At 35.0% G+C, this 27635-nt stretch overlaps 1 protein-coding gene across 1 annotated transcript in view; it reads left to right on the top strand.

The window, feature by feature from the left end:
• Positions 1 to 17050: 17050 nt before the first annotated feature.
• Positions 17051 to 27635, top strand: part of LOC149559346 (cysteine-tryptophan domain-containing zinc finger protein 5-like) — a 47500-nt gene continuing 36915 nt past the window's right edge. The window contains exon 1 of the mRNA XM_089828396.1: positions 17051 to 17357. Within this exon, the coding sequence (XP_089684522.1) occupies positions 17175 to 17357 (183 nt within the window). The 5' untranslated portion in view covers positions 17051 to 17174. The remainder of the gene's footprint in view (positions 17358 to 27635) is intronic.

Below are 27635 nucleotides of genomic sequence, written 5' to 3'. Positions count from 1 at the left end.
CACAACCCAAGCACAGAATGGACACAATAGGAAAAAAAAAATTGTATTAACTGTAAAAATAAAATAGTACATTCAGTACAGAAAAAATTGACTTCAAAACATGCCCTAAGGGCTTACAATAGCATAAATTTGGAGATAATTTCTCCTTTTTGTACCTCCTCTCAAACTCCACTCCGAACTGCCTTTTACAATGCTAGAAATCTCCTTAAATAGACTCTAGAGGGCTAAGGACTAGGAATACATTCTAGAAAGTACTAGTTGGCATCCACCGATCAAATAGAAAGCTCCAGAAGCTGCATTAGAAGTCGACACAAATCCAAAAGAATCCAAAAACGGTAACCGAACTTCTGGGAGGCATAACTTTTGAACCGTAGCTCCGATTGACGAACCGTTTACATTTTTGGAAAGATATCAAAGAAGTCTATGGCCCTATGGCCCATTTTTTTGTCCCTTTTTGAGGTCATTTGATGCCCCTAACCTAACTTTGAAGCATTCTTAGGAGGTCTCCAAAACTCGAAAAACTGCAATAACTTTCAAACCGTGGGGCCTTTTGACCTGATTCTTTTTCAGGAATGCTCTAAATTACAATTACATTCATCTGACCAATTTACACCTCCTAGTTCACCAAAATGATGGCTCAATTTTATACTCCTATTTTTTTGTCATTTACACGTATCCCAAGGTCTTCAAATACTCTATCCTAGAACACTGATAGTGGAACTGTGAGAGTTGGAACCTTTATTTGATCCAAATGGATATCCAGAAATCAAAACACATGAAATAGAAACTAAGTCTAATTACATTTTTTTGGGTGACACAGGATTGCCCTTATACCTCTGGATGCTCCTTCACCAATATATGTATGTATGTATGTATATACATATACGTACATATATATACATATATATGTAGATGTATATATACATACATATATTACATATACATATGTATCTACGTATACATATACATATGTATGTATGTATATGTATGTACATATACACACATATATGTGTGTGTATGCATATATATATGTATGTATATATATACATATACATATACATATATATATATATATATATATTATATATATATGTATATGTATATGTATATGTGTGTGTGTGTGTGTGATGGTTCTACATACTATGATATGATGTGTTGATTTACTTTAGGCATGCTTTATATTTCTATGATTTTATGTATGAATGATGATGTCAATGTACTTCTATGACATAAAATTAAAATTGATTAAATGCACGTGATCCTAGAATGATGATATTTATATATGTATGTATACATATACATACATATATATATATATATTTATGTATATGTATACATACATACATACATATGTGTGTGTGTGTGTGTACATATACATATACACATATATATATGTATGTATGTATATATATACATATACATATATGTATGTATATATGTATATACATATATACGTGTGTGTGTGTGTGTGTGTGTGTGTGTGTGTGTGTGTGATGGTTCTACATACTATAATATGATGTGTTGATTTACTTCAAGCATGCTTTATGTTTCTATGATTTTATGTATGAATGATGATGTCAATGTACTTCTATGACATAAAATTAAAATTGATTAAATGCACGTGATCCTAGAATGATGATATTATTACAATTATAATGATGTTCAATATGATTTTTTATGTACCTCCTCTCAAACTCCACTCCGAACTGCCTTTTACAATGCTAGAAATCTCCTTAAATAGACTCTAGAGGGATAAGGACTAGGAATACATTCTAGAAAGTACTAGTTGGCATCCACTGATCAAATAGAAAGCTCCAGAAGCTGCGTTAGAAGTCGACACAAATCCAAAAGAATCCAAAAACGGTAACCGAACTTCTGGGAGGCATAACTTTTGAACCGTAGCTCCGATTGACGAATCGTTTACATTTTTGGAAAGATATCAAAGAACTCTATGGCCCTATGGCCCATTTTTTGTCCCTTTTTGAGGTCATTTGATGCCCCTAACCTAACTTTGAAGCATTCTTAGGAGGTCTCCAAAACTCGAAAAACTGCAATAACTTTCAAACCGTGGGGCCTTTTGACCTGATTCTTTTTCAAGAATGCTCTAAATTACAATTACATTCATCTGACCAATTTACACCTCCTAGTTCACCAAAATGATGGCTCAATTTTATACTCCTATTTTTTTGTCATTTACACGTATCCCAAGTTCTTCAAATACTCTATCCTAGAACACTGATAGTGGAACTGTGAGAGTTGGAACCTTTATTTGACCCAAATGGATATCCAGAAATCAAAACACATGAAATAGAAACTAAGTCTAAGTACATTTTTTTGGGTGACACAGGATTGCCCTTATACCTCTGGATGCTCCTTCACCAATATATGTATGTATGTATGTATATACATATACATACATATATATACATATATATGTAGATGTATATATACATATACATATGTATGTATGTATATGTATGTACATATACACACATATATGTGTGTGTATGCATATATATATGTATATATATATATACATATACATATACATATATATGTATGTATATATGTATATACATATACATATATATATATGTATATGTATATGTATATGTGTGTGTGTGTGTGTGTGTGTGTGTGATGGTTCTACATACTATGATATGATGTGTTGATTTACTTTAGGCATGCTTTATATTTCTATGATTTTATGTATGAATGATGATGTCAATGTACTTCTATGACATAAAATTAAAATTGATTAAATGCACGTGATCCTAGAATGATGATATTTATATATGTATGTATACATATACATACATATATATATTTATGTATATGTATACATACATATATGTGTGTGTGTGTGTGTGTGTGTGTATATGTATATATATGTATATATGTATGTATGTATGTACATATACATATACACATATATATGTGTGTATGTATATATGTATATACATATATACGTGTGTGTGTGTGTGTGTGTGTGTGTGTGTGCGTGAGTGATGGTTCTACATACTATAATATGATGTGTTGATTTACTTTAAACATGCTTTATGTTTCTATGATTTTATGTATGAATGATGATGTCAATGTACTTCTATGACATAAAATTAAAATTGATTAAATGAACGTGATCCTAGAATGATGATATTATTACAATTATAATGATGTTCAATATGATTTTTTATGTACCTGATGGATAATCAATGTATGATGTAAAATTTGAAAATGTGATGGATAATGAAATGGTCTTAAAATGCATATGTATATTAAATGATGAAGATGTTTATGGATTCCTATATTGCTTATAAATGAACATGTATATGAACACATTGATATGGATGATGCAAATATGATTAATGTGTTACTGAAAATGAGATAATAAAACTAAAAATTACTTAATGCACATAAATATTGATGATAGCCAATAGTGATAATCATGATGAATATTGGATGAATTAATAATGATCAATAAGGCTATTAATAAGTGCAACTAAATGAAACATGATTATCATAGTGAACAACTAATGAAATTTCTATGAACATATGAAATATGACACCACTAAATGAAATGCATAATTTTTTTGATATGCTTCAATCTTATTAATAAGTATGTGGTAGGAAATGTGAATCAAGGATATAAAAGACTAACTTCATCACATACCTACACATACATAACAAAGAGAGAGAAGTCAAGGAGATAAGTCATTTTCAATCCCAATTCTAAAGAACTAGATCTAGAAAGATTAGTGCTAACCAAGTAAGATAGGAGCACCAATACAAACTAGGTCTAGGGAAGAATAGGGGAAAAGATAACAAATTGTTGGAAACCTTAGATGAGATGATATACTTGAGCTAGATATATGTAAACATGTTGAGAGAAAAAAGAAGGTGAAGGACACACCTTTAAAACCTGGTTTATGCTTTTTGTACTAATCAAAATGGATAAAAATTATCAAATCTAAGACAAGTGCACGAAAAACAAAACCTAGAACATTGTTCGATGATCTTTCAGGGCCAAACTAGATGATAAGGGGTGACGTAGTCATCTTTGAAGCATTAGGGGTGACCTAGTCAACCCTGAAGGAATGAGTGTGACAATGATTCCAATTTCACAGTTTTGAAGAAAGCCAAAAAGTGTACTCAGATTTGCAAGCTGTTCGTCGATCTGATATCTGCAACCTATAATAAAAAAGGGTTTTTGTTGTTGATGGGGGTTTTCCTTGGTCAAACTATAGCTTAGGAATTAACCTTGAATTGAAATAATTGAAATTGCATGAATGTAAAGTAAATATATAACAATAGCAAGATATCTTGAATCAAATGCAATATGCTTACTTCACCAACTGATCTGGATCAAGAAGATGAAGATGGATGGATGTAGAAGATACAACAAAGGATATTAAGTGGATTAAAGGAGAAATTCAAGATGGCTCCCTCAATTTCTTAAATTCTTTAATCCTTGATCTTTAATGGAGGATTTTATTGAAGGATGCTCGAAGACTTGTAGGGTTGAAAACTCGAGTGCTTGAGTGTGAATACTTATTCTTGTGAATGCTTGTAGGTGATAGATTATGGATGCTTGATGTGAAAATTAGAAAATAGAAGGGCTTATAAAGGGATCATAATTGACAAACTCTTGTAGGCCTACCATCCTATGAATTAACACCTCAAAGTTATCCAGACATGGGAGTTGAATAGAGGACCCCAAATAGGGCCCAATCAAGGACACATTGCATCCTTGATTCGCTCATTAGGGGTCACTATGTCCCTAATTGGTCAAGGTGCACTACATCCGCAACAATTAGGGCTCAAAACCTTTAGGATCCCAAAATAGGTCCTTGAGCCTAGAAATTAGGCATAGAGTTTGAAATATAGCCATTTCAGTGTGAAGAGAAGATTCCAAGTGATTAAATGAAGGTAAGGGAGACCCTAGGAGGATAGATCCTACTCAAGCTTTACACCATGAAAATAAGAGCTTTAAAAAAAGGATCTATTAGGTTTTACCCCAATTCCACCTAGGAGAAAGGACAAGAAAGGGAGGAAAGGAGAGGTTCAAGGAGATTGATGATCTTGCATTAAATAGGTGTTGAACGTTCCCTAAATTGGAGTTCTTCCAATTTAAGACAATACAATAACAAAGTTTTTGACACTAGAAGATGTGTTAGAAGACCATAGACTCAAAAGAATGAACCAAAAACCTATAAAAGGAACATCAAATGGACATGATCTAATAATGATTCAATATGACACTAACATGCAAAAATGAAAATGAACTAAGTACATAGACTACACCACTTTGAAAGCATTTTAAATCATGTTTACATGATTTTATTCATCATTGAGCTCTTTATTATTGAAAGAAAATATAAGTATCATGGTATAATTAAACCATGATGACCCCAGTACCTCTTGCATAGATTTTAATGTAGCAAGCTTGACAGGAATCTAGGTATAATTGAACTGAGATGACCCGAGTTTTGCTTACATGATCAACAAACATGAAATATTTTCCCCTCCATTCAGGAATATATATTCAGAGTTGAGGTATGTGTGACAAGTCATAATCAAAGCATTTATATGATAACTTTTTTGTACAATTTTATGCTTATTAGATGTATAAAGGAATATATGCAAAATCATCTCTATTAACTATTCATTCAACTTTATTAGAAAATAACTCACAAACAATAATTGTAATACCCCAAAATTGGCACATTGCCATATTAACCAACTTTGGTTTATTCAACTATTCCTAAGTCCTATTTTACTAGGCAATTCTAATTCTAATAATCGTTACTTGACCTAGTTGTCAAATGCAAAAAACCATAATTTTCAATAATCACACTATTTATTTAATTCTTAAGTATTGACTCAAATTAGCTACATAAACATATTGATTTAATTTAATATAATTATAAGTGTTCTACTTTAATTAAATTAAAATCACCTCTTTAGCTAATGTACAAAGTAATTTAATACATTTAATTTAATAAGATACCTCCTCTTTTTAATTATTCAATTAATTAAAGTTATTCAATTATGAGGTCATATTCTATTTTATTAAATTAAATATTCTTGAAAAGGGATTAACTCAAATTATCACTAAAAAAGGAACCAATTAACTCCTTTTATCACTCAAAAAGGACTCAGTTAACTCCTTTTATCACTCAAAAAGGACTCAGTTAACTCCTTTTATCACTCAAAGGCAACTAGTTAACTCCCTTTTCATGAGGAAGTTACCTTTATGACTGGCTCTCCTCTTCAATCTTGATCGTCCATTTCGTTAATCTTGACCATCGATCACCTCTTGGATTCTATAAAAGAAGCTCTCCATTCCTCATTATAGAGGATGAATTTTGGAATTTGCATCGAATTTATGCCGAAATTCTTACTCACTTTTCTCACATTTGCATAGCTTTATTTCTTTCATTGCAATATCATTTAGATTTTAAATATGCATCCATTTAGCATACTATGCTTCTTCATTTCTTAGATTAATAATTGCAATTCTCATCTAGATTAATTGCACTTTCGTTTAATTGCATAAATCCTTCATTCTAGAGGTCTGGTTGCCTATTTCTCATTCTAAGAGCAAAGGCATAATCCTTCTAATTAGAAGACAATAGGTCACTCTGTTAGACTTTTTGAATAAACAATATAGTGATTATTTCAGGATGATCTCACAGGTAATGACCATGTTGAAGTGTATGTGAGGATTAGAGGCCCCCCAATTTTGCATATACAATAATAAAAATAAAATAGCATGCACCATCTTGGATATTCTAGTTGATGACATAAGGAAGTGATTAGCTCATGACAAAAGACATCCCATAATAGAATGAGAAACATGATAGCAATGGAAACAATATATGAATACACATTGTATAACAATCAATATAATTTACTTGACATAGATATAAATTTCTTGCCAAAATTTTGGTTTCGATTTTGTTTGTTGATTTTATTTTTTACAAGTTGAGTTTTTGATGTAGGGAATAGTTCTTGATTGATATGTCACAAGTTAGGATTCATCATTTTGATTTTATTGTAAAGTAAAGTTTGATTTTGTTTATCATATGAAGGTTGTTTAACATGATCCAATTTTATCCTCTTGAGTAATTTTTTTTAGAGATCCACTTCCAAAACTAGGTCAAGGACATGCCCTAGTTAGGTAACAAAGTGACTTATTATGAATGGAGAAAGACAAATGATTGAATATGGATTAAGAACAAGTGGAAGACCAAGCTATGATGGGATTTTATTAAAAGTATATACAATATGGAATGGATAGCTTAGGGTTTTATTATGAGTATCTATAGTTTGTAGGGTATATGGTAGGAGACTTATTATGGGTATATACAAATGATATGTGATACTAGATAAGTTCTTATAGATAAAGGAGTTATCTTTTCACAAATAGTGTCTGTTGCCAAGGTTTCACCACTTTCTTTTATTGTGCTTTTTCATTTTCTATTTTTTAAAAATATTTTTGATATTTTTGTATTTTTATATCCCTTGCAATAGACTTTTAAACATGAAACTTCTTAAGATACATTTTTATAATGGGTTCATCCAAGAAATCACTATATGATGTTGACAACTGATAAGCATTAGACATATGCACTAATAATCATAAAAGGACCTAACTAATTTGGTTCAATTTTTCCTTTCTTTCCACAATCCTATTAATTATTAAGACTTTCACTAAGAACTAGATCATCCACTTCGAATTACCTAGACTTAAATGTGTTTTTGTACTAATGGGACAATCTTTTTTGATAAGCTTTTAAATGATCATAGGCTCTTCGTCCTCTCTCATATAAAAATTCTAGTTATTGTAGTCTTAATACTCTATATTCTTCATTTGGAATAAGATCACATTATGACACTCAAATAGAGGATAATTCAATCTTGACAGGAAATATAGATTCCCCCCAAAAAGGAATATGGAGTAGCTCTAGTGGACATTCAAATGAAATTTCTATAAGCCTATAGTGTTGGATTGAGTTGGATAAGCATGTCACCATCATCGTTGACACCATTCTTAAGAATCTTAACAACAATTTTATTAGATGCCTTGGCTTGACTATTTCACCTAGGGTAACATTTTAACAAAGGGTAAGCATTTGTATAATATCCCTACAAACTACAAGTAATCAGTTGATCAAATTGTTGATTTTGAAATCTGGTTACTTATTCCTCTTTATCAATTCAGTCAAGTTAACAAAAGGTAAGCATTTTTATAATATCCCTACAAATTGCATGTCAATGTTTGAAATTTTTTCAAGGAAATATGAGGAAAGGAACAATAGAACAAAACACTATTTTGTTATCAAGAAAAGAAGCCTAGTAATGATTAGCACATTTGCAAAGACAAAAACAACTATAATATCAAATGATTTTTTTTGAAAGACTCCCAAATTGCTTGTTATATCAACAATAAATTAAATTTTTTATCTTCTCAAATTTGATCACAAGGATTAGTAGAGAAGAGTTTCATAGATTTACGATCTCCTATCACATATGTGCTTTGAACTCCAATTACTACTGTACTCTATCAATTTCCAATATTTTTTTAATGTAATTTATTATGGTATTTTTGTTGTTATTTGTAGCTAGACAAAAGAAAGACAGTCATGATATAGACCCATAATATCTACGCAATGTAAAAGAGATGAATCGACTATCAAATAAAAATATGTGAGTCATATCTAGCAAATTCCTTGTGTGTACAACATTAATTGGGGTGAAGGTGTTGAAAACATATTGATACAAGTATGATAAATGTGTTTCAATCATTGTTTTGTCATTGATGTCAAACCTACTACTTACTAGTAAGACAATTGCTGATACGATTTAAGTACTATAATTTCTTTGATTGATGAAGAAGATTTGATCAAATGAGGTAATAATAACACCCAGAGGAAAGGTTGAGTTATGATATGAAAAAAGTACAAGGATATATTAAGAAAATGATATTATAGTGAATTAATAATCTACTTAAGGTTGCAAAGATTGGTTACACTGATTAAGTTTAGAAGAACAAGTTAAACGAAATTTGTCTACCAAGCTTGATCGAGTGGACAAGTAGGTGCCAAGCACAGCTAGTGCAAGCCAAGCAGAAAATCAATTGGAGCTGAGAAAAGTCAATTTTAGTATAAGCCAAGTAAAGTTTAGTTGATGTTGAACATCAATAAACTTTAGTTTGTGTTAAGTGTTTTGATAGTGGATGTCGAGCAACATAGTATGTGTCGAGCATTAGAAGCCAATTAATTTAGAGTGTCAGCATTATGAGAAAGATCAAGAATTTGATGAATCTGAGCTAACAAGTTTGATTTCTTGGATTATGTGAACCATGTGGGAGTTAAGATTGATGAGCTGGTGGCACAAAATTCAAGATGAACCATTTTGAGGTGAATTCAAAGAGGATTGAAGGAGAAGTTTCTAGAAGGGAATAAAATGAAATGAGAGGTAGATTCATTGAATCCTACCTAATCTAACCTAACCTTAAAATTGACAATGGAGGTTGAACAAAAAAAATTCTTAATTCTCTATTTATAGAGATGGTTGGTTAGAAGAAAAGGTTGTCATGTGCGAGAACCTAAGGAAGACAAGAAGTCTAGGGTATTTGCTTCATTCAATGACCTAAGAGAAGAGACTGCATTGGCAAACAAAGCAAGAAGGCTTAAGGGTATGGATGCTTGAAGGGTGAACAAGCTATTAGAGTTGAAAAGTGTGAAAGCTAGGCAAAATAGAGGACTAAAACAGAGATCTATAATCTTCAAATGAAGTTGTAAGTTGTTGTCAGATCAAGCCTTATTGCTACTCTCTAATCATTGTATCAGTCTAGGGTAAATCCTTTGGATTAAGGTTGACCTACCACTCATTTGTAAATCCTTTAACAAGTGACATTCCAAGTGAATGTTCTAAAGTCCTCTAACAAGGCTCACTCCAAATAAGGTGATTGAAATCCTTTAACCATGTCACATTTAACAATGTGCATTGTAACCTTTAACATGGTTGGCCTTTCATAGGACATCACTTTAGAAGAGTGAGAATGAGTAGCGTGTTACTGTTGGTTTTTTTCCAAATTGAGTTTTTTTTGTCACAAAAGCTTGCACCCTTGTCCAAAGTTTTTACCTAAGCACAACCTTGTGAAACATGGAAACAACCTCCAAGTTGTGGGACTTGAACTATGAGGTTGAATCTCTGGAGAAGGTTGGCTTCCTTTGTTACCAGGGTGCACATAACTACACTTGGAGAGAAAAAGGGAGAAGGAATGCATGAAAGCAATCTACCTATTCTAACCTAAAGAAGTGATACACCAAAATAGATTGTTTGAACTCATCTCTGCACATGAATGCACAATCAACTAGTTCTAGCCTCAAAGAATATAGATTTAGACCTTGCTTAATTCAACAATTACATGTAAATCAGAAAACAAAAGAATGGTATAGGAAGAACTCCACTTAATATCATTCAAATGTCAAAGTAGATACAATCATTCAAATTACTAAACATAGACAAAACATTAATTAGAGGCAAAGAACCTTGCACAATGTGTTAATGGCTAAAAGAGACTTAGCAGAGGATTATAATGGTTCAGAGGCATGAGAAATTACAATAGTACACATGAAGCAATACTAGAGAATTCAGAAAAAAGATCAACAACTTACAAAGATTACAAAATTTGCCTTTATAGCTCAGGCATAACTAAGATTTTTTCTATCCTAAACTAAACTCAACCACTACCATTTAAGATTGTAGAGAACAATCATGCAGATCTAGAGAAAATCTAATCCTGGTATAGATTCAAATATAATGAAATCCAATATTTTACAAAACTAAGCCTTGAGAAGATAGAACCGATGCCATTAAATCACTCTAACCAAGTAGATGGATAAAACCAGAGATGATGGAGTGTTTTCCCTCATTCATTGGGCACAACATTCATTGGAGAGTGGTTGAAATCGATCATGAAGATTGAATCATGCAAGAAACCCTATCTTTCTCGCTTCTGGCTCGAACAATCAACAAAGTCAAAAAGTCAATTGAATTTTGCAATCAAGATGGGCCACGTGGGCCAATAATCCTATTTCATTTTTCTACCCCAGCAAAGTCTCAGCGTAGTTGACCATATCAACTTATCCACCTTAACACCCACCTGACACCCTTCAGAAGAGTGGACCCCACATGTTCTCAGCGTAAGATTAGAACCCGATGAAATTCCCTTTATGACCTTATGAAATTTGGCTTCATCGTAAGATATCATGTCTTCATCTTTGGCCTTATGATCTTATGACATCCTTGATGTTACGACATCTAGATCTGACAACATCCTTTGACCTCTGTAGCATTGAAGCTCAATCTTTTCTCTTCCACGATCCTATGACATCCTCCACTTTGTAACATCGTAACACTGATTTTTCTCCTTCCCGATGCTATGATAAAAGCATTTTCATAATATCAGAGATGACCCCTTTAGGGCTTCCAACCACTCGACTAGTGTTTAAGCTTTTCTATCTCCTTTTTTGATGCTACGACCCTCTGATCATATGACATCCCAACCTTACGAGCACGACGTAACATCAAAACCTTTGAAAATTTTCCCTATGATCTCCTAATCACATCATAGCATTGTGAACCTCTTAACTTTCCCTCCTGATGCTACACCATATCATATTATTAGAAGACCCTTGCTTTACTTTACAATATTACACCACATCATAATATCGTAAACCTTATGTTTTACTTTACCGATTCTACAATGACCTTGGCTATTATGATCTTACGATGGACTCCCTATCGTAGCATCTCATCTTCATAATTTGGACTCCCCAATCTTATGAACCTCTTCACTTTGTAGCATCGTAGGCCCATTGACTTCCAGCTTTTGACCATATGATATTATATTCCATGGTTTTCTTTTTAATATTAAAAGCACAAGAAGTGACCATTTATCTTTTGAATTCAAATGTAGTGATTTTGGCGAGAGGGCAAATTGACCAATAGTTTCCACATTAAATCATTGTGTCAAATGTGTTATTAAATCTATTATGTTTCATGTTTACATTTTTGAAAATTGATTTGACAGTAACCTACAAGTTTAAGTGATTGCATAATCTAATGGATGCATGCATGATGAAAATATTTTATGGATATGACAAGGCTCACTCCTAACAGGGTGATTGAAATCCTTTAATCAGGTCACATTTAACAGTGTACATTGTAACTTTTAATAGGGTTGGCCTTTCACAGGGCATCACTTTGGAAGAGTGAGAATGAGTAGCATGTTACTACTAGTTTTTTCCAAATTGGGTTTCCAAATTAAATCATTGTGTCAAATGTGTTATTGAATATGTTATGTTTCATGTTTACATTTCTGCAAATTGATTTGACAGTAAACTACAAGTTCAAGTGATTGCATAATCTAAAGAATTCCAACAAAAGGTACATTTCTCTTCATTTCTTCACCATTCAATGCAGCTAGAAAGGCCTATTTCAAGGTTGGATGAGTATGGTTTGTTTCCATAAATGGAAGACACAAAATGATGCAGGAGCATCTTAGGCTTGCTTGCAATCTTGCATGTTTGGAGGGATTTTGGTTAAGTATTGAGGAGCATTGAGCTTGGATTCTAATGAAGCTATGCTTTCATGATTTGGGATGTGTTGGAGACACATTGGAGAACCTTTCCTCATGATTTCATAGAGATTGGATGTATTGAGTTGAAGTTTGAACTGTTTTTACCTTGTTGCTGGAACTATGTTTTTTTGGTTCCTAGGTGCCTGTTGCAGGCCATATAACTAATTATCCTTAATGAATGAGAGGCTACACACTTCAATGATTGAAGAGGACATAGAGTAATATCTATGATCCAAGGCACAAGTTCTAATTCATTATAAGTTGGGAGATATGGAAATTCTCCTAAAGTATCAATTTTTGAAAGACTGTGTGACGGGTTTCTATGCATGACTTTCAAGATGGATACACACTTTTCCTTTGGGAATCAGCCTTTATGCATTTAAGGATTTTTAGAGGACCTAAAGTACTACCTATGATTCAAAGCATGAGTTCTAATTCAATAGGAGCTAGGAGATATCACAATTTTTCTTGGATACCAATTTTTGGACATTTAATTGTTGTTGCAAGCAAACTTGTGGCGATTTGTATTTAATTTGTGTTCTAGGCTGACTTGTGTCTTAGATAGGTATAAGAAAGGGGTCTTGTGGAGTCTTTCAGTCATTTAGTGGGGATGGAATGAAGGATAGATGAGAATTTGAAGAGCTAGAGCTGTGACTTAGGAACTAGAGGATCTCTTGGTGGACCTGCGGGTACAAGTGTGGATTCTTCTTGGTGCTCTTATCTAGTTGTGTATCTGGACTAGCTAAGATTAGTTTGTAAGTTAGATCTTGTTGGATCTTGTATAACTAATTTTGTAATTGTTATTTTTATTTGGCCCTAACTCGAAAGGCCTTACAGGCGGGCATATTGCATGTAATCAGTTATATTTTATGAACAAATTATTGTAATTTGGTATCAAATCTTGCATTGTTGCTTCTTGCTATTGTGTTTCCATTGTGTGGTTGTATTGATGGGGGATAAGACATCTCTTTGGGGATTCTCCTACCTTGCACTGCATTAGGTGGTATCAAAGTGAAGGTTGTTCTTGAGTGTGTTGACAAATCGCCAAGGCTGAGGCAGTTTACACAAGGATCTGCAAAGAAGGTTGATCTTGTGGCTAATTAACCTTTTAGATTAATGGATTTTTTGCTTAGGGTTTGCTAAAATTTTGGAAGATGTCTCCAATAAGATTGGACCCTAGGGAAATTGATGATCTTAGTGATGCTATAGAAGGACAAATCTCAAAGAAAGTTAAAGCAGATTTTGTATCTAAGATGGAGGAGGTTAAAGCCAGTTTCAGATCTTAGATAACTTTGATGAAGAGTGACGTGATTGCTAAAATTGTAAGTGCTTTAGGTGGTGTACCTAGGCATGTGGGTATTGAAAGTAGTTATGAAGAAGTTGTCGAAGACTTTGAAGTTGCTGGATCGAGTAGTGAGGACAGAAATGATCATGTGGAGAGACCTATTGGAATTAGGGCTGGTCAGTTTGCTCAACCTGGATCTCAATTGAAGCTGAAGCATAAGATGGAGGTTTCTAATTTCTTAGGTACTTTGAATCTTGAAGACCTGATTGATTAGATTGGTGAATTGGAAAACTACTTTGAGCTTTAGGATATTGAGGATCCACTCAGAGTAAGGTTAGCATAGACTAAGCTGAAGGGACATGCTACTCTTTGGTGGAAAGAACTACAAAGAGATAGAGCAGAGAAAGGTGAAATGAAGATCACTAGATGGAGGTTGATGGTGACTAAGTTGAAGGCTAATTCCATTCCTGCTAATTATGAACTTGAGTTGTTTAAGAAGTTGTTGAATTTGAAGCAGAAAGATATGACTGTGAAAGATTATACCGAGGAGTTCTACAAGTTGACTATTCGGTCTAGGCATAAAGAATTGTCAAAAGAGAAGGTAGCTCGGTATATTGATGGTTTGAGATTCAATATTTAGGATGAGGTTGGTATGCTGAATATTTCTTCAGTTGAGGATGCTTATTAGTATGCTTTGAGAGCAGAGGAGAAGCTAAAGTGGAAGAATCAAGGTAGTTCCTGAGGGAAGGAGAAGCAGGCCAACTCAACACAAGCTAAATTGAAAGTAGAAGATGAATCAGAACCTATTGAACAGAAAAGGAGGATAGGTGGAGGTGGGTTCAAAGGTAATTGTTTCAAGTATGGTCAAGAAGGGCATAAATCTTTTGAATGTCTGATTGGAAGGACAATTGTTGTTGTGAATGAGGTTGCAGTCCAAGATAGTCAACCTGAGCAAGGAGAGAGTTTTCTAGCTCGACAAGTATTGGTTGGTGAGAGGACATTGGATTCTTGTTAGAGGACTAGTTTGTTTAGGACTTGTTGTAGTCTAGTGGAAAAATTTGCAAGGTGATTATGGATGGTGTTAGTATTGATAACCTTGTTGCTAAAGAGATGGTTCAAAAACTTGGTTTGAAGAGAATAAGACATCCTTATCCTTATAGGATTGGCTAGTTACAAGGTGAGCATGCTTTGGAAGTGAGGGAGAAATGCCTTGTTGATCTACAGATTGGGTAGTATAAGGATCAAGTGTTGTGTGATATTGTAGATAGGAACAATTACTTGGTAGACCTTGGCAGTATGATTGCAGGGTTGTGCATGATTGTGTTAGGAATGTGTTTACTGTTGAGAAAGGATGTACACTTTTCCTTGGGGAATCAACCCTTGCACATTTAAGGGGTTGTAGAGGACCTAAAGTACTACCTACGGTTCAAAGCATGCATTCCAATTCAATCGAAGCTAGAAGATATCACAATTTTGTTCGAATATCAAATTTTGGACATTTAATTGTTGTTGTAGGCCGACTTGTGGCATTTAATTTATGTATATATATTTAATTTGTGTTTTGGGCTGACTTGTGGCTTAGATTGGTATAAGTAGGGGTCTTGTGGAGTCTTTTAGTCATTCAGTGGGGATGGAATGAAGGATAGATGTGAATTTGAAGAGCTAGAGCTGCAGCTTAGGAACTAGAGGATCTCTTGGTGGACCTGCGAGTACAAGTCTGGATTCTTCTTGGTGTTCTTATCCACTTGTGTATCTGGACTGGCTGAGATTGTTTTGTAAGTTGGATCTTGTCAGATCTTGCAGAACTAATTTTGTAATTGTTGTTTGTATTTGGCCCTAACCCGGAAGGCCTTACAATCGAGCATATTGCACGTAGTCAGTTATATTTTATGAACAAATTATTGTAAATTGGTATCAGATCTTACATTGTTGCTTCTTACTATTGTGTTTCCACTGTGTGGTTATATTGCTGGGGGCTAGGACATCTCCTTTGGGGATTCTCCTGCCTTGTGCTGCGTCACAAAAGAAAGAGGTCATTAGCAGATGAAAATTTGTATGACATGGAGGAATGCTATTCAACTAGTGCATCATGGTTGTATCGATATCAAGAAATCTTACTATCAATTATTTCCAATGTATACAACATTAATAATGAGATGATGTCTCATAAAGTTTTAAAGGATTTAATTATCGACCACCTCATTGCCTTGAACGATGTGGGATGGGACATTTAGAGGGAGGACACAACTAGTAAGGAATCACAATGAAATTACTTATGAATCTGCACAATGTAAAAATTAATGAACCAACTCTGCAAAGTCAAATCTGCACACCACTTGTTTGGGCAACGATAATTTGATAACTATTCAACATTTGCATTTTGTTCTATAATACATGATAGATGGCTAACAATGTCCCAATGTCAATCTTTAGCTTTCCAACTCTTGGAACCATTGATCACAATAAACATATGGAAGTATTTTAGATTAGAAATGCCTACATCATAATTATACACTATCATATTTTAATATTTCTTAATTCTTAATAATTTATAATATTAAATGCTACATCATAATTATACACTATCATATTTTAATATTATTTTTTAATTCTTAATAATTTATAATATTAAGTTTTTTAAAAATATAATATATAATAATAATAATAATTAATAATTCTTAATTCTTAATAATTTTAATAACCCAATGCAATATTGTAAACCCCAAAGTCTCTTAAGAAAATATCCGTTCTTCAAGGTGATGTAACGTCGTTATCGGAGGCATTCACGAACTTCATATTTGAATTTGAAAAACGTTTTTTCAAATTGTTTCTCCAGTTTTGGAACTGTTCATAGGAGAGTGGAGAAAGGATGCCCAATTGTCTGAATTGGGGTTTCTGATGGGTTTTCCAATTCACATTTTCTCCTTTTCTTGAAACCATTTGGTCCCCAATTCAAGTCGGTCTGATTTGATCTCCATCTTCCCCTTTATAGTTGGCGTTTTGCGATGATTTAATTCAGTACTGTCTATATTATTTCTTTTGATTTTTTTTCGGAAAGTTTCTGTCTCTTCAACGTCTTTCTTGGTGGGTAATTGAAATTTTATATTTTGTAGGCGAAAAATTTGGATGTCGATTTTGTTGCTGTCTTGGGCCTTTTAGTACCATGACAAGTCGAGTAATTTAGCCATATTAGGCAATGCGTGATTCTGGCTGAGAGGGTCTGCTAATCACGCAACGATGGAAGATGCTACATTGTCTCGGCAATACAATTCGCAGCAGCAACCACAGATGTACAATAATGGAAGGGGAAATGTTGATCAATGTGACAGGAATTATTCTCAGCGACAACAAGAACAAGAGGATTTGGCCAAAGACATTAATGATATCGAATTAGAACGTGCCTTTGATCTAAATGCTCTTGTAATTTTCTTATAGTTAATTCCGTGTTAAAGTTTCAGCATTTTTTATTGACATGTTCTGATTTAGCGTAATTATTTTCCTATTAAATTAGCCCTGTCAACAGAAATACTTGATAACCACAGTTGGGCATATCAATGTGATGTGCGATCGATTTATGAAGTTTGAAAAAGAGCATTTTTTTTACCCTCCTTGGTGATGCATCACTTGTTTTCGAGGCTTTTACCTGTAACTTTTGCAACTAGTCACTTCCAGACTATCATATTAGAGTCTTTTTTTAAAAGCTGATAACTAGTGATATTTTGTTATTTTGGATGATGCCGTAGTTACTTATATAGTGTAACAATGAATTTCTTTTTGCCAGTATCCGCTAGCTTGTCCAGGTATAGTTTTCGAGGCTATATGGGTTGGTGCATGCGTTCACTATTAGGCCTCTTGTATTAGATTATGTTTTCAAACAGTCAGGCATATGGTTATGATGAACAATCTCTTGGTTTTTATTCAATATAAGACCTAGTATTCTTGATTTTTCTCTGGAGGTGATTGAAGGGCGTTGGTTGACATTGCATGTACCCAGTTTTAAGGCCACCAGTATTGGGGTCTGAATTCATACAAATTAAAAAATCATTTTCGTTGGATGATGGTCTGTTGTAGGCTAGATTGATCTGATCTCAAATTATGAAGCTTTTATTGTACTCATGTGCATACAATCTACATTGTAAGCAATCATTGATCATGGACTTTTTAAGTTCTTACAGCCATTACAAACGAACAATTTGAATTTGCACCATACTGCAATTCGAAATATATTATAAGGATTTTTTCTGTATATATCCATATGCCTTTAGCATTGGGGTATGTGTTTATAGACGTACCCAGGTAAATGCCATCAGGAAGAGTGTCAATATTTAGACGTATACCCTGTTCAAGAACATTAGAATTAGAGTTATTGTTTTCTGAGTTGTGGTTTTATTCTCTTGGGCCTATTTTTCCAGTTGGATTGAAACTAATTTTGTGCATACCTTTGATACTGGTAACACATATTAAGAACACACGAAGTAATTGTAAATGGAGATTATTATTTGCCTTATTCAAGGCATATTATGTAAACTTGGACTCAACTTGTGCTCCAGGCCAAAATTTATTAACTTGGAAAAATCTGGCCAACTTAAATGTGATTTAGTTTTTCATTTTTTATTGTGGAATTTTTTTAGGCAAAATACAGCTACAAAATATATCAACCGAGTTTAGTGGGGAGTCCGGGGACAGCACCCCTTTTGGTGTTAAGGGGCAGCACTTCTAGTCGGGTATTTGAGGGAAATACTCTTAATGGGCGTATGAGCAGCTCTAGTGGGCTTTGGGGGTTTCACACCTAGCTAGTTGCCTGTTGTGATATATAGCAGGATCAAGGGGTGATGCCTCTGCCACCAAGCCCAAATGAAGACCTTCAAAACCACACAGAGCTTTATGGTGCACACCATTTACATAAATATTTAAATGGCAAAAAAAATGTCTGTCAAGCCAAAAGAAAACATTTTTGATTTGTAGCACGAGTTGCAGTGACAGGCTTTAGTACCTTGCAAGTATTTTCCACAAATTTTGGGCACACTCACCAGAAACTTGCTGACAGAAAGTCATGAGTTTACTCAGCAAAAACTTAGGGCACAAAACTAATGATGTGATCAAGTTTGCACACAATGTTTCAAGTCTGTGCACATAGAATCCAAATTTAGATTAGGGAGGATCGTGTGTCCAATTGGACTACCTACTAGAAGTACATGTAAAGTATTTGACAATTGCCAAAAAAAACACAGTTGTTGATAACCAGTAACAACTAATTTCTGACAACCATGCACAAGCTCAGAAGTGATTAATACATAGTTGGACACAAAAAGACTAAAACATAGTTGGACACAAAAAGACTAATAGACAGTTGGACACAAAAAGACTAACATGACATCAAATCAAGCTAGAGCGACATCATTCCCTTGAAAAAGAAAAGGCGGAATCTAAGTTGATAAAGAGAGAGTAATATTATTCAGATCATGTACATTAGGGAAGCTATCAATATTTTTCGGTGGCATTAACAACATAATCAAAGCCTAACTTTTTCTCAACAAAATACTAATGCAGATTCTTGGAATGCTAAACTTCTAATGTGTTACTTTGTTGGAAGTAGAAGGGAGAGCTTACTAATTACACATTGATGATCATCACATTGAGAATGTTGGTTAGGGTAGAGGGAAAATATTTTCCAGTGGCTATGCAACTTAATGAATTCCTGTGGATTGTAGATGGGGGTGAAACTAGAGTATTCCATGGCATGACTTCCAAAACAATTGATTGAAGTGCCTCTTCTTGCATGATTCTGAAGTTGATTGTGCTGTTGCAGCAATCTTTGTTCAATTCACAACCAGTTGTACACCAGAACTTTGTCTTTATACAAAAATAATTGCAACAGTGTAATGGTGCCATAAATGTCATTCGTGGCTTGTGTGTTCCTAGGACTAAAGGAGTGCAGAGTGGTAACAAGTGACTCAAACAATTCAAGAAAGTGAAATTTGAACAGGAGCATAGCAGTATATTGAATTCTAGTTGGAGGACTAGACCATACAATGTAAGAAGTGAGCTTCGGTTGAGTGTGGCATAGATATCTGTTAAAGAGCAAAACAATTTCCACCATATGAAGGGTGTATTCATAGTGGATTGCTTGGCCAAATGCTGAGGATCAGTTGGCTATCCACCAAAGCAACTATTAGATCTGATGATAGTGCTTTTCTTTTTGTGGTATACAATTGAGACTTTTTCAACAATTTTTAATACAAGAGCGGTGTAGGACATAAACTATAGTTCCTTCATATTCTATTGAATACAATATTCTAGACCTAGGGCCGGAAAATCACTTTCATACCTTTCAATGGGAGAACCTTTATTTATTTTCTTTTCAACCCATTGTAAAATCACATGTCCTCTACTTTTAAATTTTTCTTCACATGTGACTTGTGTTACACCATTGTACCATTGCAAATTGGGACCACCACTTTTCAATGTTAGTTATACGGTTTTGGCAGTAGAGTGTCAGTACTGAGCTTCAAAGAATGTTTTGAGTTTGATGAAGGATCTTTAAGTAGATATGTTTACACTATATCATCAATAACGGGTTACAATCAGGTTTTAAAGATTAAGACCTTTCACATACATTCGAAATCATCAATAACTGGTTACAATATAGGAAGTGGAAGTAGATAAATGGTGGTTGTTTTCATTCATTTTTGCAAACCAAGGATAAAATTTAAGTAAAATAAAATGTTACATAAACATGTTTTGTGAACCGTTTCAACATCTTCACATTTTGCCAATGCCTATGAAATTATAACTGCAACTCAAGAAATTGTAACACTGTCATTTTCTATTAGATGCATGTGCAAATTATTAAGTAGCCATCAAGATGTTTTTTGCGGCTAGTTAAGCTTAACCTACTGGCAGTTATGGCATTAACTTTACATTTGTGTATAGCTGCTATGAGTTATATTGGATTTTCATTGTATTTTATTTGAATGTTTATTAATGCATAGCTCTAGGAACACCCTCTCAAGTTTGAGTTGAGCTCAAAGAGTAGGAGAGATCCCTCACTCTCATAGTTAGCCTTTAACCACCCTAAGTGTAATATCCCTTGCCCAAATTGACTGATTTTAGCTCAAGGACTATTGTCAAACACTTGTATGCTGCCTTTCTCTTTTCTGATTTTTTGTGTTTTAGATTGTTTGATATAGTTTGAATGATGCTAAAAAATTTAGAATGCTCGCAAATGATATTACAATGCCTCTTACAATGAACTAATATGCAAGTGCAGTTCTTTTTGGTATTTTTTAAATGCATATACATGGAAACTAGATATGGAATGCATACCTACAGCCAACTGACATTTTGATAGACAATTGGCATACAACTATTATGCTGATCATATATACTATTAGATGGACATTTCATCAAACAAATGGTATGCAACATATATCTCCTTTATTGAATTCATTCCCATGTAAAATGTTGCTATGAGTTTGCCAAGACAAATGGGCTTACAAAAATGACTACCATAATGCCAAATCTGATTCTGAATTATCACTTACAACAACAAAATTATATGCCTAAAATTACAATGCTAACTACTAATAGCTGCAAGAGGAACCTAATAATAGTGATGCCCAAGGATGGAGATGAAAGTTGCAACCGGAATCAAGCATAAATATTGTAGCGCAACACTGCTCACGTGTACTGTAGCAGCCAACAATAAATGTATTCTCCAATTTAAACACAAATAGAACTCTAGAATGAATCTCTCTTGAATGCCAAATTCAGTGGATATTTCACCACCTCAAAAGGTTGCAACACTGAAGAATTGATGCTCTCCAATAGCTAACTGAAATTAGAAATCCTTAGTTTTTTCTCCCAAGTTTATATCAAATGCAATTGACAATAATCAGATGCCTAGCACTGAAGCTTTCGCCTCTATTTATTCTTTTCCCTCACCCTTCTAGAAGGAAATAAAATATTATTGAATTGCACTCTCTAGAAGCTTCCCCCTTTCCAAGGCAATAATTAGTTGTACTTTTAGAAAATGCACTCTCCAGAAGCTTCCCGCTTTCCAACACAGTAATTAGTCGTGCTTCTAGAAAATTAAATTAATTAAATATAAAGTCACCTTTTAATTTTTATTTATTTAATGACTTTATAAGAAATTAATTTAATCAATTTCTCTTTATTTCTCCACTTAACTTTCAGAGAATGTAAAGGCTAAGAACTCCATTGAGATGCTAAAAAGATGGGGACATTATAGTCCGCCCTTCTTGAAATTGCTTGTCCCTAAGCAATCTCAACTCTAGATGTTGCAAAATTTCTTCACTCTCCCAAGTGGCATCCTCGACTAGCAAGTCCTTCCACTTCACCAAGTACTCCCTGATAGTACATCTCCTCAAATTCCTCTTCTTAAACTCAATGATAGCCTTTGGTACTAAAACCAATTTCCCCTCATCGTCCAAGGGTGGAAACACTGTAGAAGGAACAATCTGACGCCCTAATGCCTTTTTGAGACGTGACACATGAAACATATTATGGACTGTGCTCTTTGCCAGCAAATCCAACTCGTAAGCCACCTCTCCCAACTCTCCTGATCACCCTAAAAGGCCTATAATAACATGACTTAATTTTTTCAGCACCACTCTTCTTGAGGGTGGACTGGCGGTAAGGTTATAGCATCAAATACACCATATCACCTACCTCAAAAGTCCACTTAGTCCGCTTCTGATCAGCATATTGCTTCTGTTGATTCTGTGCTTTAGTGATATTATCCTTAAGAGCCTTCACAATGTCCTAGCTTTCCTTTAATAAGTCTCCATCACTGGGTACTCTACTATCTCATAAAAACAAATCCATGAAACTGGGTGCCTCATATCCATATAATGCCATGAATGGTGACATCTAGATAGACATGTGATAAGTAGAATTATAACAGTATTCACATAGATATATCCACTTAACCCAAGCCTTATGTTGTCCTGCTATGTAATTCTTGAGGTATCCCTCCACCCATTTGTTCACTATGTCTATTTGACCATCTGTCTGGGGGTGCTAGCTAGTACTCGGAGTGAGTTCTGTCTCTCACAATTTGAACAACTCTTGCTAGAAGTGACTCATAAACCTGCTATCCCTATTGTTGACAATGCTCCGAGGTAAACCATGCAACCTAAATAACTCTTTGAAGAATAAATTTGCCACCTGTGTAGCAGTGTATGTAGTGTTGATTGGGAAGAAGTGGGAAAACTTTGTAAGCTGATCAACGACAACATATATACAGTCTCTACATTGGGCTCTCGGCAATCCTATGATGAAGTTCATGGATAAACATTCCTACTTCCTGTCAGGAACCGGAAGTGGCTTAAATAAGCCGGTTGGATAAGAGTGCTCTTGTTTATTATGCTGGCAAGGATTGCAACAGCTCGTCTTTAAGCCCTTTCCAAGAAAAATGCTCATGAATCTGCCGAGAGGTTTTGTAAAAACTTGGATGTCCTGCTATAGGTGAGTCAATATAAACTCTCAACACCATCCTCTTCACCTTTGACCCTGGCACCAAATAAATGCGCCCTTTGTAAATGATGATGTCATTCACAAGGGTGAAATCACTATTCTGGATCAATCCATCTATGAATCTCGATGCTCATGTACCCTTTGCATACTCTACAAGGATCAAATGTCTCCAATCCTTTGATATATCGGTCATCAAGCTCAAGTGGGGTCTTCGTGACAAGGCATCTGTTACTAAATTTTGTGTCCCCTTGAAATAGGCAATATTAAAATCATATGCTTGTAATTTACTTACCTGTTTTTGTTGCTTGTCGTTAAGATCTCACTGCCCCAGGAAATGTTTCAGGCTATTGTGGTCAGTTTTTATGTTGAATTTGCTACTCACTGAATACTGCCTGAATTTGGCCAAAGCATGCATTATGGCCAACATTTTCTTATCATAAATGCTGAAGCTCCTCTCAGACCCCCTGAGCTTCCTACTCTCATAAGCAATCGGGTGCTTCTCCTGTATAAGCACCGCTCCAACACCTTCACCAGATGCATCACGATGCAACTCAAAAGGTTTGCTAAAATCTGGTAATGCTAGCACTGGACAAGAAGTCATCAACTCCTTGAATTTATCAAAACACTCCTGTGCCTCAAGAGTCCATAAGAAAGCCCCCTTTCTCATCAAGTCCATCAAGGGTGCTGCATGCCTGGAATATCCACTAACAAACCTCTTGTAGAACCCACACAACCCCAAAAATCCTCTCAATTGTGTCAGGTTCACTAGAGTAGGTAACTTAATAATAGCACAAATCTTTTCAGGATCCATGCGTACTCCCTGAGCACTAATAATGTGACCCAAATATAATAACTTTGATAATCCCAAATCACATTTGGACTCCTTTACATACAAGGACTCCCTGCTCAGAATGCTCAACACAGTGTCTAAGTGCCACACATGCTCATCCCATGTCCTACTATACACCAAGATGTCATCAAAGAAGACTAACACAAATTTCTTTAGTTGATGCGAAAAAACCCTGTTCATTATGGACTGAAAAGTAGCTGGAGCATTAGTTAGCCCAAATGGCATAACTACAAACTCAAAATGGCCACAATAAAATCTAAATGTCATCTTCTCTATATCTTGCTCTCTGACTCGGATCTGATGATAGCCTAATCTCAAATCAATTTTGGAGAAGAAACATGCTCCATGTAACTCATCTAATAACTCATCAATTTGTGGGATGGGGTACCTATTTTTTATAGTCTTCTTGTTCAGGACCCTGTAATCTATGCACATCCTAAGAGTTCCATCCTCCTCCACCAAAACTACAGAAGAAGTGAAAGGTGACTTACTTGGTCTAATGTGCCCCATAGCCAGTAGTTCTTTGATGGTTTTCTCGATCTCATCCTTCAATCTCTTTGGATGCCTGTAGGGTGTGATCATGATGGGTTTAACACCCTCCTCTAACTCAATAATATGCTCAATACCTCTATCTGGAGGTCTATCTGGTGATATTTCACTGAAAACCTTGTAGTTCTTGATTCTCAGGTCCTATATGTCTGGGTGATATTCTGATTTTTGCTGCCCCTGTGATGGCATTAAAGTGCAACAGGCTGCCCACTCAACCTGGTCATGTCTCGACAAGCTCTCCATGTGTCTGCAAGACATCATCCTAAACTCATCGTCATGAATGGCCTTAAGTATATGGGTCTTCCCCTCTGACCGAAGCTTCATCTCCATATCTCTCAAATTGAGAGTGAACTCCCCTATGTCATGTAATCAAGTCATACCCAAGATCAAATTTGTATCACCCATGTTAACAACATAAAAATCTGCTTTAAAATCAAAATTGTTGATCTTTTGGGGTAGACCTATAATCTTCCTGTCACATTTGAGGATGTAGCCATCAGCTACCCTCACTCTCAAACCCTCAAATTGCTCTGTCTGTATCCCACGCCTCTCAATCAATTTGGAATCAACAAAATTGTGAGTAGCACCTGTATCAAGCAAAGTAATAACTCACTGACCAGCTAATACCCCTCTCATCTTGAATGATCCCTCTTGTTGTACGCTAGTGAGATGGGCCTCCTTAAGTCTACCCTCAGTCTTCTCATCAAATATATCATCTGTGCCTTCCTTTTCTTCAATTGATTCCTCATTTTCAGATTGCTGGACTAAATTTTCAGAATCAAAATCCTCATAATAAGTCCACATAACCTTGTTTGCTTTCCCCGTTGGCCTCAAAGGTCAGTCATGGTTCATGTCATAGGGTCCTTTACAATAAGCACATAGTTTTTCCTTCCTTAAATCATTCAATGTCTCTCTATCCAAAGGAGTAAATGATTTTCAGCTTTTGTTTCATTCCTCTTAGGTTTCTTGAAGAATGGTTTGTCTTTGCTAGACGATGCACCCTTTGACTGAAATTTATTTACCAGGGCTGCTTGTTCCATACTTCTAGCCTTCTTAATCGCTTCTTGCAAGTTGAATCGATTAAAGGCTTTTACCCAACCCTTTAGTGGTTTGGATAATCCCTCCGTGAACAAAACAACCAATCTCCTATCTGATATATCTAGCACCATAACAGATAGCCTCTGAAAGTCACTAATGAAATACTGCAATCTGCCTGTCTGTTTCAACTGTGCCAACACCCTGAAGTAGACTTCTGGATCCTTCTCATTAAACCTCTCTACCAACTTGTCCATGAAGTCCTGATATGAAGTCACTTGGTTATGCTGAAGGGTAACCATCCCATGGTATCACCAATCATGTGCAGCTCCCTCTAAATGTAGTGTGGCATATTTTATCGCCTCCATTTTTGTCATAGGCCTAGTGCTAAGAAGGTATCAAGGTTGTGAATCCAAGCTTGCACTATCATTTTGCTACTCCCATCAAATGTAGTCAAGGAAAGCTTCCCTGTAGCCTGCTTGAATTCATTATCCTTGTCACAAGGTCTCCTATTCTATCTGACTGCATGGAAGTGTTCTCTTCTTTGGTTCACAAACCTCTCAAAAGTCATTCTCTTCCGTACCTGCGATGCAAATAATTCGTATTCATCATTAGCGGCCATAAGGATATCTGCAAGTGTCTCATCCTCAGCTTCCTTTGTTGGCTCTTGTACTGGTTCCTCTCTGACAAAGGTAGGACGTGTGGGCCTGTCTGCTATTCTAGAAAGAGTTCTATGAGCTCTAGGTGATCCCACTGCACTCCTGTTATCCCCTTGTTCCTGATTTCGTCTGTCCTGTGGGTTCATGCGCTCAACCATGGTGGTGAGTGCTTGCAAAGCTTGAGCCATCCGCTCTTGTCCTATAATCATTGCTCTGAAAAAAATTCCCTTGTTTCCTAATCCTCATTCCTATTGTCTCTTGGTGGGCTACGCTGTTGCCTATCACCCATGTTGTCTGTTGGTCTATCAAAATCTTGTTCCCTGTTAATCAAAGCTCTCTTGCGAGTGTAAAATCTTTGAGAGCCAACCCCAGATGGTTGCATGTGATTGCTAAACCCTCAGGATGGCAAGATTTAACTCTGATACCAATGTAATATCCCTTGCCCAAACTGATTGATTTTAGCTCAAGGAATATTGTCAAACACTTGTATGCTGCCTTTCTCTTTTCTGATTTTTTGTGTTTTAGATTGTTTGATATAGTTTGAATGATGCTAAGAAATTTAAAATGTTCGCAAATGATATTACAATGCCTGTTACAATGAACTAATATGCAAGTGCAGTTCTTTTTAGTATTTTTTTAATGTATATACATGGAAACTAGATACATAATGCATACCTACGGCCAACTGACATTTTGACAAACAATTGGCATACAACTATTATGCCGATCATATATGCTATTAGATGGACATTTTGTCAAACAAATAGTATGCAACATATGTCTCCTTTATTGAATTCATCACCATGTACAATGTTGCTATGAGTTTGCCAAGACAAATGGGCTTACAATAATGAGTATAATAATGCCAAATCTGATTCTGAATAATCTGTAATGTCCTCTTTTTAGCATTCATAGCATGATGTTGTCGTTAGCCTATTTCTCCACAGTCTCGTAGGCTAACCAGGACATTAAAGGGGCTTAGAGGCCATTTGGCCTAGATAGTTTCAGTTGCAGGTCTTTCTGAGGGGTTTTGAGGCAACTTTGGGCGTACTTACTATTTATAGTAAGTCATCTTGGACATGGGCGGACATCCAATGGCAACGGTAT

Source organism: Cupressus sempervirens, chromosome 5 (assembly GCF_028749045.1).
Source record: "Cupressus sempervirens isolate cs-2001-9-10 chromosome 5, ASM2874904v1, whole genome shotgun sequence".
In the NCBI taxonomy this organism is placed as follows: domain Eukaryota; kingdom Viridiplantae; phylum Streptophyta; class Pinopsida; order Cupressales; family Cupressaceae; genus Cupressus; species Cupressus sempervirens.
Note: the sequence above shows the minus strand (reverse complement) of the source record. Positions and strands in the feature narration are given on the sequence as shown.